Source organism: Danio aesculapii, chromosome 13 (assembly GCF_903798145.1).
Source record: "Danio aesculapii chromosome 13, fDanAes4.1, whole genome shotgun sequence".
NCBI lineage: Eukaryota > Metazoa > Chordata > Actinopteri > Cypriniformes > Danionidae > Danio > Danio aesculapii.
This window is the reverse complement of record NC_079447.1, coordinates 15,642,772-15,658,612: the sequence shown is the minus strand read 5'-3', so window position 1 is coordinate 15,658,612 and position 15,841 is coordinate 15,642,772. Positions and strand designations below refer to the sequence as shown.

The following is a 15,841-nucleotide window of genomic DNA, read 5'->3' as shown; positions in this document are numbered from 1 at the left end:
CTGAAGATGTTAGGCAATTTTTTTTCCTTCACGTGCAGTATCATATTACATTAAAACAACTCTCTCCTATCAGTCCTTACTTCATATTCACATGATCGCACACAGTAGCTCAGAGTGAGTCACAGGGGCAAGAATGAAATCTTGCTGAATGAAAGTAAAACTGATTTATTAAATGAAAAATGAAATGCCAAAAATTACATGAGTTTAATTTTAAGTTCAATTTATGGAAAGGAGTTTAATTTTTCATGTGAAACTACAGAATCCAGTCAGTGGAGTATAGATAAACATAGTGTTTATGGCATAGAAATCATGAAAATAGAAATAAAATACCATTCATTACATTTTTTTAAAAAAGCGCCTAAATTGTTTTGCAGTTTGTGATTTTGTTTTTCAGTTGAATAAAAATTTTCCATTCATGCATTAGCAAACATTTTGCTAATATTTAAAATTATAAAAAACTATTTTCCATTCACTATTTGGCTATTAGCTAAATATTTTGCAGTGTTTGCATGCTCTTACTTCCAGAATGAATTGGAATTCATTAAAATAGAATTTGATTAACCTTCATTACAATTTGATTTAAAAAAAAAGCTCCTAAATAGTTTTGCAATTTAGTTTTATTCTTAGTTGAATAAAAAACAATTTCTTAAAAATTATGTAAAAATCTTGTCTCATCTCATGAAGTAAGCGTCTCATCACACCCCTAGTAAAAAACGTTTGACAACATGAAGAAATTAAGTCAGCTGATTAGTTTTCACAAATGTAAGTAGATTCAACATTAAACTATTCAGCTGTCGCCCCAAAAACTCAAGAATTGTGTTGCTTCTTATATTCAATAAGTAGTTTAAACAGAGTGTGGTCAGCTTTCTCATAACAGTCATGTACTCTTAAAAATGATAGATCAAAATTCAGGTAAAATACGAACAAACTAAACTGTTGGATTAAAGGTTGGTTAAAATGAAAAATAAAATATATGTTGTTTTCAGTGGTTACATTTATATACAGTATAAATGTTAAAGTGTTGATATAATGGTGTATATAAAAGCAGAAAAAAGGTAATAATCTTTGTCTTTGATAGTTAATTTTTAAATAAACATTTTTTTTACAATTTATATTGATTGTATATTGATGTTAACAAGCACAACTTATTTAAATGAAAATAATATATTAGTAAATGTTGAAATCAATGCTGTAAAAATTCATTCATTCATTCATTTTCCTTTGGCTTAGTCCTTTAGTCATCAGGAGTCACCACAGCAGAATGAACCACCAACTTCTCCAGCATAGAATGCCCTTCCAGCTGCATCCTAGTACTGGAAAACATTCATACACACCCATTCACACACATACACTACAGCCAGTTTAGCTTATTCAATTCACCTATAGCAGATGTCTTTGGATTGTGGGGGGAAACCGCAGTACACGGAGGAAACCCATGCGAACACTGGGAGAATATGCAAACTCCACACAGAAATGCCCACTGGCCCAGCCGGGACTCAAACCAGCGACTTTCTTGCTGTAAAAATGTTGGTCATTATTATATTAACTGATTAATCAATATTTCCGAATGAAACCAGTGACACTTTACAATAATCTCATTAGTTATATTAGTCAACATGAACAAATATCGACTAATTAACTAACATGAATAAAAAACAATGAGCAACATTTTGTTACAGCATTAATTAGTCTGTTAAATGAAGTTGATAAAAATGTACATGTTGAGTACAATGATGTTAGCAAATGAAATCTGCATTTGGATTTTTAATACTTTTTTTATATTAAATGAACACAAAGAAAAATATACGACAGAATACATTTGATTCTCAGTTTTCTTTTTCAAATGTGAACGCAAAACACTTTGTAAAATGCCAACAGGTGAATAAAAGTCTCTCGGCTGCCTTTTAGCATGAGTTGTTGGCACAGCATGGTGCATGTGTGTTTGTTTGTAATGACGTCTTTAACTTGCTGCTATCTTAATGTTATTTAAATGACAATACTGCACTCCTTTTAAAAGGTTTTACTTGCTGGTGCACATTGGCCAATTCAGCACAGTCTTCTGCTCACTGCTTCAGACATCATGCTGTGTCAATTGCTGCTTCAATTTTTAACTAGAGATGGATTTCTTTTGATGCCGTCAAACTTGCTGTTGAACCTTGCTGCTTTTAAAGGCGCTTTATACAAATGCACAGTTTAAATGCTTAAGACACTTTTTTGACTGTTATCATATGCCACCTGCTTGTAAGAAAACAATTCAAGTCTTGTATTTCTTGCTTCATGCCTGTGCTTTGTAACACTAAAGGTTTTTAAAACATATTATTTAAATTAAATAAAAATATTTATAATATATAGAATTGAATTGAATTTATTTGAATTGAATTAATTTTAATTGAATTTGAACAAATAATTGTTGCAGTTTTAAGGTGCTTTCACCTTAGATTGATTGTTTTGTTCCAAAACAGGGATTAAAATTGTTACAATTGTTGATCTTTGTTCTTGGTGCGGTTCGCTTTCACACAGCATTTACATTTAAATTTATATAGTGCTTTTCTGGACACTCAAAGCGCTTTACACATTTTTGGAGGGAACCTCCTCATCCACCCGCAGTGTGCAGCATCCACCTGGATAATGCCACGCCAGCCATATTGTGCCGACTGAACACAATTCCACTGATTGATGGAGAGACAGAGTGATGAAGACAATTATGATATGGGGTAACCATCCCATATCATAACCATCCCATATCAGGCCATGATGGACAGAGGTCAGTGGGCAAATTTGGCCCCTTAAACTCCTACTCTTTTTTTGAAGGATCCTGGGATCCTGGGATTTTTAATGACAACAGACAGTCAGGACCTCGGTTTAACATCTCATCCAAAAGATGGTACTCACTGAGCAGTATAGAGTCCCCATCACTATACTATACTACACTATACTGGGGTGTTAGGACCCACACAGACCGCAGATTAAGTGCACCCTGCTGGTCTCACTAACATCACTTCCAGCAGCAACCAAGCTTTCCCATGTGGTCTCCCATCTAGGGACTGACCGGGCACAGCCCTGCTTAGCTTCAGTGGGCAACCATGTGAGAGTTGCAGTCCTTATTTTAATTTATGATGATGAGCATTAAGACATTATAGGCGAAAAGCTGCACTTTCATTTTTAATGGTGACACAGATTAGTCATCTAAAATAAATCAGAGGTAAAACTTTCTCATAGCTGTTGGCTAGAATTATGCATTACAGGCTTTACATTATAAAGAGAAATAACAGATAAACCAAGACTGCAGTTTGGTCAGTATAACGGATAAACAACTCTCATTAATAGTTAACATGCTTTCACTTATCTATTCGTCATGAAACGCACATTAACATAATACACTGTGATATAGCCTGGTTGGTTAGTTAGCTGGTTCATTTTGCTTTCTCACTACAATCGATTCGCTCCAGAGTTCGTTTCAAACGAGCCGACACCAACACATACAGGCGATCTCGGACCAATTGGTTTGGATCAGTGTTTACAGGTTTCAGAGTTTACGGATCAGAGATTACAGGTTTTACATATGCCAAATGAACTGTGCTAAGGAGGCAAAAGTGCAAGGTCTCCAAAACAAAAGTCAAGGTGTGAAAGCACCCTAGTCTATTACAGGTCTGTTACATAATATTCCAATGGTTGGAATATTTGTTTATTTATTTATTTATATATATATTATTTATATATTTAATTGAGTAAGTATATATGGTATGTATGTATGTATATACAAACATACCATATATACTTACACAATTGAAGTCTGAATTATAAGCCCCCCTAAACTATTAGCCCCCCTGTTTATATTTTGCCCAATTTCTGTTTAACGGAGAGAAGATTTTTTTTAAACACATTTCTAAACATAATAGTTTCAAAACCTCATTTCTAATAACTGATTTATTTTATCTTTTCCATGATGACAGTAAATAATATTTGACTAGATATTTTTTAAGACACTTCTATACAGCTTAAAGTGACATTTAAAGGTTTAACCAGGTTAATTAGGTTAACTAGGCAGGGTAGGGTAATTAGGCAAGTTATTATATAACAATGGTATGTTCTGTAGATGATCGAAAAAAATAGCTTAAAGGGGCTAATAATATTGACCTTAAAATGGTGTTCAAAAAATTAAAAACTGCTTCTAGCCGAAATAAAACAAATAAGACTTTCTCCAGAAGAAAAGTATTATCAGACATATTGTGAAAATATCCTTGCTCTGTTTAACATCATCTGGGAAATATTCAAAAAAGAAAAAAATTCAAAGGGGGGCTAATAATTCTGACTTCAACGGTATATAGGTAAAATACTGATGCTCCAAATGAACTATTTTAACATTTGTATCACTTATTTCTATTGCATTATATCAGATATATTCTATTTTTTATTGTTTTTTTAACAAATTCAGTGAGGGACACTGAGAGACCCAAAACATCTATTGACATCAATTTCATTATACAGACAAGGCAATTATATAAAATATTTTGAGCAAAATAAAATAGAAATATCATTAAATCTATATGTATGTATGTACAGTATGTAGGTACCTGTAAATGGATGAACTATCCCTTTAACTGCTTCTGATGCTCCAGCTTAAAGATGTCAAATGAATTAATTTCTCATTTTACCATCTGCAGTTATTTCCAAAGGATTATATGCATATTTTCCACAGTGCCTCACAACATCATTCAAAATAATATTGAGCATAGATGTGCCAATGTCAAAAGAATGACTCATTTGGTGGAAATATTGAGAACAAAGAAAGCAGACATTCAGAAAAGTGCAGATGGCACATCTGACAATATCTCCATTCCATCAGCCAGAGTATTTCTATACAGACAAGTGACAGAAGGAGAGAAACCTTCTCCAAGTCCTAAGAGATGAGACCACTGAGTCAAACAAGACAGCAGGAATATCTAGAGAAAACTGATACAGGCTGTCGGATTGTTAAGTTAGAAGTGCTTGGCATCTAACACATCCCCTATGGGAGAAAAGCTGTTCAAGAAAAGCATCAAATATACAGTTGAAAGCAGTGGCCAAAGACTACTGTATGCATCCACAAAAAACTAAAGTACAGCTAGTTAATAAAACATGACATGCAATAAGAGATAGATCAACTAAAAGTGAAAAATACTGTATAGCTATATAGCTGTTTCCATCCAAAGATGCTAATTAAATATATGCACAAAACTGGAATATCGATTATACTGTATGTTTTGCGAATAATGCAGTGTTTCCTTCCAGTGAGTCAAATACGGGAAAATCATCCATTCCTGATAAACTGGTGGCAAATACCAAAAAGAAACATTTAATTTGCTGTGGTAGGAGAAGCAGCAGGAGTCTTTTCCTTATTTAAAAAATTACTTGCACCTCAGAAGATAATGGCGACACGCAATGAACACAGGCTGGCAAAACAGTTCTGGAGGTAATAATGAAATAATGAAATAGTTAAGGCACTTCAGAATGACCAAAACCTTTTACAATACAGATGTTTTACAATGTACTCGCTCAACTGGTTTGTCCATAAATGCACCTATTTTTATCATCACATGATCTCTTAAAAGAAAATCTAATTCCAGACACATTCTGAAAACGTACCCCTATATACATTTTTGGAGAGTGCCAAATACATCCTAGGAGGAATGTTGTTTTGCAGTTTTTGTTTTCACAAATCCGCCAGCAGCCACTGTGAACGCTTTTTGAGATCTCAAATTTCTCTAGCGAGTGCCATTCGCACCTGCTCTTCTCACGTAAATCCACCAGAGGCCGCTGTCAACTGACTGACTGACTGATTGACTGACCCACTGTCCTCCTTCCCTAAACCCAACCGATAGCGTTTTCAAAAGCAATCCAGAAAAAGAAAAGCCCTCGCGGCTGCCTGATTTTACCACATTATCAGATTTTACCACATTATCACCCTGTTATTTAATTGTTTATTTAATTGTTTGGCTTTTGTTTTTTGTCTTACCTGCTGTCTGCAACCATTCTTCGCCGGACTCGAACTTTGTTGTCATAGTCAAAGTCCGGTCAAAGTCCATCGGCGTACAAGGCGAGCAATTGGACAAACTGGTAACAGCAGAAAAGCCGTCCATACGGAAGTAATCGGTCAGCTGTTAAGCGAGAAAAGGAACGGCGTCATAGCGCCCCATAGCATTTGTTTTAAAGACCTCGCACCTCTGGCTACATAATTAAAATGATCTCTAGAAATGTATATAGGGGTACATTTTGAGAATGAGCCTGTGTTACAAAATCACATGACCTTTTTAATACGCGCATACTGAAACTTATACAGTAAAACTGTTTCCATCATAGTTTATGCACATTTTTTCTTATCAAATGAAAAGTTTATCCTACTCAGTTATGTGGGTGGGGAGTATTTAAATGAATCACGCAATGTGATTTACTTATATTTGCACTTCTCAAATTACAGGTATTTGTGCCAAGGTGATGTATGTATGTTTTTAACTCATCTTAAACATAAAAATACCATAATATGTTTGCGAATATTTAAGAAACATGCTAAGTGAACCTACTTGATTTATCAGAAAAATATTTCTAAAATCAGTTATTCTCCTTTGTCTTTGTTTTGTCTGTGTAACTCTGTGTAACTGCCCACTGTCAGTTTACTCAATAATATTTCGACACAGCGGGTTGTTTTAATGGAAAACATTGTATTTCATTGTAGTCATGAAGGCTGCATCAATGTATGCAGATGCGGTCAAAAATGCAAACTCCGGAGCACAGTACAATGCTACATCTGAAATGAGACGCAAATTCACAGTTATAAAAATTCACATGAAGCTATTTTTAATTAGCAAATAATACAAATACAAACCTAAAAATTAGCTGATCATCTTACTGTAATATTATCAATGTTTTGAATTCAGACTGCAATACGAAGTAAACCACTAGGTGTCAATCCTCCATACTGGACTTTTAAATTCTTAATAAAAGCGTGTATTAAATGTTGCGCTTGAAAAACAGCTGCAGTTCTTGTTGCTAAAAGAGGCGGCACAGAGAACAGAGAGCCTATGGTATAAGGTATAAGACTTTCTTTAAATACATATTTATTTGGAATGCCAGAGGAACACATCATCCGAACATATTGTTTGCCAAATATGTTATTTTTTTTATTTGCTTTAGTTATTAAAAGACGACTTGGAACAAACAACTGAGTCACGTAATACCAATGCGATGTTAGCTCCCTCAGACAGTGTGAGATCTGTTCTCTTAGCGCCTGAACTGTCAAAAACACGAACAGCTGTCAAAATGTACATCTTGTGGACTATCTCACTCAAATACAGTTGGATATGACTTAATGCAGTTAAATTTAAATGGTGAGCGCATGGATGCTGTCCTTTTCTAAAGTCTTTCTTCATTGAATGCAAAAGGTTTTTGTTTTTTTCTTGTGATCATTTCTATTATTTAGCTAATAAACAAATTGACACAAAACTTTTGTTCAATATGTGTACCATAATTAGTTATTATTAGCTTTTATTATTATTATTTCTAAAGAAAGTAGGCTTACTTTGAATATCAATTATTTTCTTAACACCCTCCTATATTTGTCTAGACCCATTCTGCCCTTGGAAAGCTTTTTCCTTATTTCTTTTTGAACTTTGACTGTAGTTTTTGCCCTTTATTTCATGTGTTTTATACTGAAAACTTATTAGCTTCAAGACTAGGGTCAGATGAGTTGTTTAAAATATCTAAATAATATTATTTAAAACTGATACTAAAACATATATTTCTTAAATTTCACACAGACTAGCATACAGCCTTTATACTTTGTTCTTGGTGATATTTTATATTGAAAGTGTGGACTTTTTTTAGTATTAAAAATAATAAGTAGTGATTTTTAAATTTACTTTGACTTGTATTTCATTGCAGACAATATGAACACAAAAATATTTCATGTTTTGTCTCGTCAACTTCATTTTATTTGTAAATGTACATCCTTTCCTGTTATTTAGACCTGCAACACATTACAAAAAACGTTGCGACAGGTGCAGTTTAGGGCTAGTAATCAGGTAAATTGGTTAAATAATGATGTGATTTAAAACAGATGATGTCAACAGATGACTGTAATTATGATTTGGTACAAAAGCAGCATCCATAAAGGTCTAGTCCTTTAGGAGCAAAGATGGACCGAGGATCGCCAGTTTGCCAACAAATACATGAGAAAATTATTGAAATGTTTAAAAACAATGTTCCTCAAATAAAGATAGAAAAACATGTGGATATTTCACCTTCAACAATGCATAACATCATTAAAAGATTCAAGAAATCTGGAGGAATTTCAGTGAGTAAACAGCCTAAGCTGAACAACTGTTATCTCCACACTGCACTGCATCAAGAATCATCATTCATCTATAAGTGATATCACCACATAGGCTCAGGACTTCTTTGGCAAACCTTTGGCAAGTACCACAATACATAGTTACATCCACAAATGCCAGTTTAAACTGTACTGTACCAAAAGGAAGCCCTATGTTAACAGTGTCCAGAAGCGCTGCTGACTTTTCTGGGTTCGGAGGCATCTGGGATGGACCATCACACAGTGGAAATGTGTACTGTGGTCAGATGAATCAGTATTTCAGGTATTTTTTGGGAGAAATGGATAGAGAATATGTGGAAAATGCAACATTGAAGACCCCGTATTGACTTGCTTGCAGGACGAATGGGACAAATTACTCCAGAAACACTTTTATCTTGCAAATGTTTTGCAAGAACCAAAATTAGAATATGTGTTTAAAAAAATAAAAAATAAAAATCATGAGGAACACATTAAATAATATACTGTTGTATAGGGAAATTACCAACCTATGTCACTCATGACGTCACAAGGGTTCAACCGCGCATACCCGTTGCAAAAAAGACCAGTTGCAATAGCAAACATGTTGTGTTGTGTGGTAGGATGCCAAAATCAAAAAGTCCAAAAATAGAAAGCTTAAATTTTATCATACAGCACACTGCTTTTAATGCCAACCGCAAACGTCTTTGGCTAACAGCCATCAGTAGAACTGAATGGAGTGAGGACCTAATTAAAAATGCTCAACTCTGCAGTTCTCATGTTATATCAGGTAAGTTCATGCTATACTGAATGATACACATTATTCAACTTTGCAGCAATGATTTCAGCGAAAACAGTTAAATATGGTGAATTAAACTGCAGACACTGAATGCTTAGAATGAAATGCAAAAATGTAAGTTCACATACCCTACCGTACAGGTGCAGTTTCCTGTGAGAATGCAGTTGTTTTGTTTGTTGATGTTTACCCAGGCCGTGTACAGTTCCATCTTCTTGTCTTTGGCTAGGCAGAACCTCGGTTTTTAGTACTACAAAGTTTTGAATCTGGTAATCATGGAACATTATTTCTTGCACATGACCACACAGAACAAAATTGCTGGCATCTAAAGACTTGTAGGCCTTTAACTTCTCTTGTAAATTCACTTGGAATTTCAATGATATTTGTATATTTTGAGAGTTGTATATTTCGGACTGGATGCTTGGCCATTTCATCTTATCCAATATCCATTGGGAGGGTGCAAATGGACCTGTCAGATGAACGCCGCCCACTTTAACATTAATTTTGCTGAATAACTCTGCTTATCACTGGGTGACAAGCTATTATAATACGCTGAAAGCATTATGTAAATAATATGTATAATATTTAATGAATATAACTTATCTCTAATACAACAACAAACTCTGTACTGCATCGGATGTCATTCCCTTGCTGTAAATGCTAGCGCTCCCATTTTTTTTTCTGCTCGATGCATACTTATCCTGAATGTTTACAAACATACACGGTTATTCGCCTATTGTGTCAGTGATATACAAAGTAAATTTAGAAATGATTTATTTGTGTTTTCCATTCTGTCCCAACCTTTTCTGATTTGGGGTTGTAGTTTTTTAACCACATTTTTTAACCACATACATATATACTGTATATACATACATACACACATACATACATACACACATACATACATACATACATACATACATACATACATATATAAAATGACTTACTTAAAATGTAATAACAATAGTTACACTGACAGAAGTTAAAATTTAATTCTGTTAACAGCTTCTTGACATTGAAGCCTTTTGAATTCTTATGCAAATTACTTTTGCAATATATTCAAGCACGGTCAAATTCACTTAAGACATTTTGAAAACTGTAACAGTAATAATGCAAGTTGGTGTCCTTAAATGCATTTTCTATTTGAGCAGTTGTATATTTGTACGTTTCATTATATTAATTATGGAATTATGTACAAGTGGAGACCGGCTCCCTCAAGATAATGTTAATTAGTATTATTATTATGCACCGAAATGAACAAAGACTAACATGTAGCAGTAAGTTTCACTGTTGCCGTGTGATTACGAAAATTACTACAAAGAAAGATATTAAACCCGACCCATATAAAAAAGCATATATAAAAGCAGCTTTGATGTGACTCCCTCTGCATTCACATGTCAAAACTCATGAGTCCCAAGCATGTGATTCACCCAGCAAACATTCAAACAAAAAGCCTGGAATAGAGCTGCTGTCATTTATAAGTGATAACACTCTCAATATTAAAAAAAGCTATGATATACTGCAGGAGCATTTCAAATTGGCATACAGTATAGGAGAGATGTATAGGGGTGACTTCTGAACATGAAAAAAACTAAACGTATGATGGTGCTTTAATGATACTTTAATTTCCCTGGGGATTGTTCTTTATGAAAACAGATTTCAGCTTTTCTTTTAGATATGAAGGTCACATTAAAACTTCTTTTTTTGATCATGTTCTGGTGATTGTTTTGTGTGGCTTTGCTGCTTTTAAAATAGATTTTGATATAATCAGTTTTAATTGCTCGTGACAGATATGAAAAAGGAATAAAACAACAAAGCTTAATTAAAGTTAATTATATACATTTTCATGTAAATTCAAAGTGTCATTTAGTGTGTGACATTAAGTTTATTTATTGGTTATTTTAACTGAAATATAGCTGAAGTTTGACTATCAACACATGGAAAATAAGACTGTGTATGAAGCTTTGATGAACGTATTTCATATACACATCTGCAGTAAACATGAATCACACAAGTGCTCATATTTCTTCTTCAACTGAAATATATTCATTCGTTCAATCTCCTTCGCCTTGGTCTATATCTTTCTAAAAAAAGATTTAGAAATCGTAACACATGCTTTAATCTCCTCTCGGTTAGATTACTGCAACTCTTTATACATTGGTCTACCTCAGTCAACACTCTCTCGGTTACAGTTGGTCCAAACTGCAGCCGCCATATTAATAACAGGAACTAAGAAAAGAGATCATATCTCCCCTGTCCTCGCCTCATTGCACTGGCTTCCTATAAAATTCAGAGTTGATTTTAAAATCCTTTATTTCACTTATAAAGCATTGCACAATTCTGCCCCGGCCTATTTCAGTGAATTTATTAGGCCTTATACAGCTTGCAGACCGTTAAGATCCCATGACCAGCTTCTTTTGTCTGTCCCTCAGTCTCGCTGCATATCAAAAGGTGATCAAGCTTTCTGTGTTGCGGGCTCAAGGCTCTGGAACCGTCTCCCTTCACACATCAGGATTTCTCCATCATTAGATGCTTTTAAATCTAATTTAAAGACTTATTTTTCTTATATTCTCTCTTGCCTTTGAGTGATGCATGCATGTTATTTCTTATTTGTATTTTAGTATTACTTTAATACATATATATTTCCTTATATTTTTAATACCAGTTTTTATTTTTATTTTTTTGGTTTATTTTATTGTAAAGCACTTTGGATCAACTATGGTTTTGTAAAATTGTGCTCTATAAATAAAGTTTGCCTTGCCAAGTCCCGTTATTCTCCAGGGGTTACCACAGCAAAATGAACCGCCAACTAATCCAACATATGTTTTACACAGCGGATGCCCTTCCAGCTGCAACCCAGTACTGGGAAACATCTATTCACATTCTTTCACACACATACACTGCAGCCAATTTAGTTTATTCAATTCACCAATAGCGCATGCCTTTGGAAACTGAGGGAAAATGGAGCACCTGAAGGAAACCCACGGCAACACAGGGAGAACATGCAAACTCCAGACAGAAATGCCAACTGACCCAGCTGGGACTCGAACCAATGACCTTCTTGCTGTGAGGAAACAGTGCTAACCACCGAGCCACCATGTACTTAAAATAAAAATAAAAAAATATGAGAAAATTAGAACACTGCATGGTGCCAAATAAAAGGAATACATCAACAGAATTAATTCTACTCTATTAAACTGACATGCACCATTTGTTCAGAGACTACAATGTTTTTTAATGTCATTAATTTATTAATAGACCTTTTAAACATTCTTCCTGGTTTTATAGACCAGTTGCTCTTAAAGAGCCAATATAATGCATAAAAAAGGTCTTATTTTGGTTTTGGAGGTGTCCAACAACAGTCTGATATGCGTGCAAACACTTTCATGCATTTATTTTTACCTAATTATCCCAACGACTCCCATATCATTTGTTCAGCGATTCGTTTGTTCCCAAACCCCTCCTTAGCGTGATGGTAATCTCAGCTGATTGGTCCGATGACTCATTAGGTTGTGATTGGTCAACTCCGTTCAGCGCGAGCAGAGCCGGCGTGTTCATAGAGGTGACCACCATTTACCAACCCCTCCCTCATCGGGTTTTAAACGTGGGTTTACACGTGATATATGACTATGAAGAGTTAACCAGATACAGTACAAGCGGTTACAAGTAACAAAACACAATTAAATATATAATTTGCAAGTTAGAGAAAACAAGGAGGCAACCATTTTAATTGCACTTACTTACACTTGTGAAATGGAGGAAGAAACTGATCCATGAACTGTGTACTGTAAAGTTCCTGTCAAGCTCTGACAAAATCCCATTTAGTCTTTTTTGATCCTTTTGATCCCCCATTGTAAGCATGTCGATTGCTGAAGCACTCATCAAAAAATTACGGGAATACAGCACAAGGCTGGGGCTATAATGCTGAGGTATTTTTGCAGAAACAAACTTCAACCACTGACTCTTCTTTGACAGCCTCATCTTTGGGTGGGGAAAATTACACTAACTTTCCCTCACACTTCAGAGCACAGCATCTATGTGGCTTGATTCAACCAGGATCTGCTAGTGTTTGTCTTCCTCTTTTTCTTTCTACAGTGTTTGTGGGCGGGGCCGGGGGATTTAAATTTTCCCGTGTAACAAATGGGCGGGGCTTGAGTATCTACGTCATGACGACATGGCTAAAGACTTGTTACAATGGCTATTCATTCGTACCACTATGAGTCAACTGTTTTAGAGATTAATCAATACTTTAAAACACGGTGAACTTTCAGATTTAATCCTTAGCTGGATCTTTCACTTCACTTCAGCTGTGTTACCCACTATATGAAAGGTCATTTTCAAGAACCCATAATAGGGGCTCTTTTAAAGTTAATACTGATTCATTTATATACCAAATAATAATCTTCTATATCTTATATTATATCATGGTATGTATATATCTCTGTGAGATTTTGTTAAATTTGCTGTGATAAAGTTAGTATTCTTTATAATGAGCGTGTTATAGGTCTTTGTTTTATGGGTTGTTTTACTGTATTTCTTGAAAAAATCTTAGGTGAGAATTAGCAGTGTAAAAACACAGGGGTTTCATGACGCTTTAAGTTTAGATATAAATTTAGATTAAAACAATACTGAATATGATTGTTAACATTATTATCTTAATTTTGGCTTCAATAATGTTTTAAAACATCACAAAAATACTAAGAAAGAGACTTTTGACAAACCAAGCTTATTTGTAATACACTGAAAAAAAATCATTCATTGAATTGTTCACTAATTTACAAATTGTTTTTGAGGTAAGTGGTTGCACAAAAATTATATTGGCTGAATTTAAACTGACAAATTAAATGTAGTAATGTTCAACTTAATTTGTTTGTTTAAATTCAGCTCATATACATTTTTTGCAATCACTTTTTGTAAATCAGATGAATAATTCCTACAAAACCTTTCGATGCAGTTTCTAGGTGAAATTAGGATGTAAAAACCCAACAACAATTGTCTTTTTCCTCACAGATTATTAAAGGAGCAGATCACTGACAATTAAGATATACAGTATTTTACTAGGTCAGCATTGTACAGTATTAAGCTCAAAGCCATGTTATGGGGTGTATTGTGTGAAGTTTGCTTTTGCTTATACTTGCTTAGGATCAGAGTATTTTTTTGTGTTGATGCATACAAAAAACCAATGTCCTCCTGTGGATGTTTGATAAGAAAACTGTTGCAAAACCTACCAGGGAGAACATAATTTCAGGTTTTGAATAAATGCAGCCAGAACTACATATTAGAAATGAGTCTGGGTTAGGGCTGTTCAATTCATTGAAACTCCATTCCGATTTTTGTCATCCCATGATTATGAAAAAAAAACAACAACAATTAGTTTGTTAGGCAATAATCAAGCATAAAGAGTTGAAAATGAAAATGTGAGAGTGAAATCATACATTGGAACTGTGTGACTCTTAAAGTGACAGCCCTTTATATTGCTGCCAACTGTTTAAAAAAAAAAAGACCAGGCAAAAAGTACTCACTGATCTTAACAACTGACCTAAGAAACAAATCAAGTTGAATTCTTAGAGTGAACATGTTTAAATCACAGTCTTTATAGGTGTAATAGCAACCGTATTTACAGGGAAAAATGTATATATACATATGTTTATATACATATCCTTTTGGTCATGGCCCACTGATAATCATTTTTAAATAACCGTGATTCAAATATTGACCAAAATAATAATGATTTTGATTTCCCATAATTGAGTAATCCTAGTCTGGGTTGTCTTTTGCAATGGTAAAATAAATGAAACAATTCTCACCTCACCGTAATTGCCACCAAACTATCGTTCCTAATATTCTGAGCAGCAACTGCAGTCAAAATGTGAGCAGTGCCGCAGCCCAGCCTGGCCACAGCTCTTGCGTTCTGGAGAAACACATGGAGAAAACGCTCTCCCAAATCCTGCTCGCGGCCTGAAAGGGCAGAGGGAATATAAAGAGATGAGAAAGCTTTCATTCACAGCTTATCATAATGAGATTTAGAGATGACCTGTTTTAATTTGTGGGTAGAAACCCTCTTTCAGACATACTGAATCCGTGAAGACACTCAAACGCTTGTTCTCATCTGATTCAATCAATATATAAATGAAATAAAAATATCTATTCATTTCAAATGGATTTCAGTAATGAAATACCAAATTCTAAATTACAGAAAATGTACATAAAGCAGATACATTTCAAACATGTACATAATTGTAGATAATTTATAGTACATAAAACATATGGCATTGATTCATTAACTACGCACATTAAATTAAATATTGCCCTTTGATGTTTGAAATGAATTCAATTGAAATAAAATGTTTCAGTGAAAAAAATGTTCCATCATCATTCTGAATAACATTCATGTACAGTGCTCAGCATTATTGAGTAAGCTCCATTTTGAATATGGATATTTGTATCCGTTTCTCATTGAATATAGGCAATGTATTTTGGCGCATTTAACCAAAACAGATTTGTTAAACACATATATTTATTAAAATCATATTTTAGTCGCCAAACACATTTAGAAATTGACAGATTTATTATTTAAGCCTTATTATGCAAAAAATAATAATAATTATAATAATAATAATAATTTACAAATAGACAATTTCAATAATTTTTTTCAGTTTTTTCTTTTTAAATTTTTAAATAAATTTGGGTGTACTATTTTTTGGACCGTTATCGTAAATTAATTT

At 34.0% G+C, this 15,841-nt stretch overlaps 1 protein-coding gene across 1 annotated transcript in view; it reads right to left on the bottom strand.

Annotated features, from left to right (window-relative positions):
- The window catches only part of eys (eyes shut homolog), a 407,203-nt gene that overhangs the window by 76,482 nt on the left and 314,880 nt on the right, over positions 1–15,841 (bottom strand). The window contains exon 36 of the mRNA XM_056471602.1: positions 14,924–15,074. Coding sequence (XP_056327577.1) covers positions 14,924–15,074 — 151 coding nt within the window. The remainder of the gene's footprint in view (positions 1–14,923; positions 15,075–15,841) is intronic.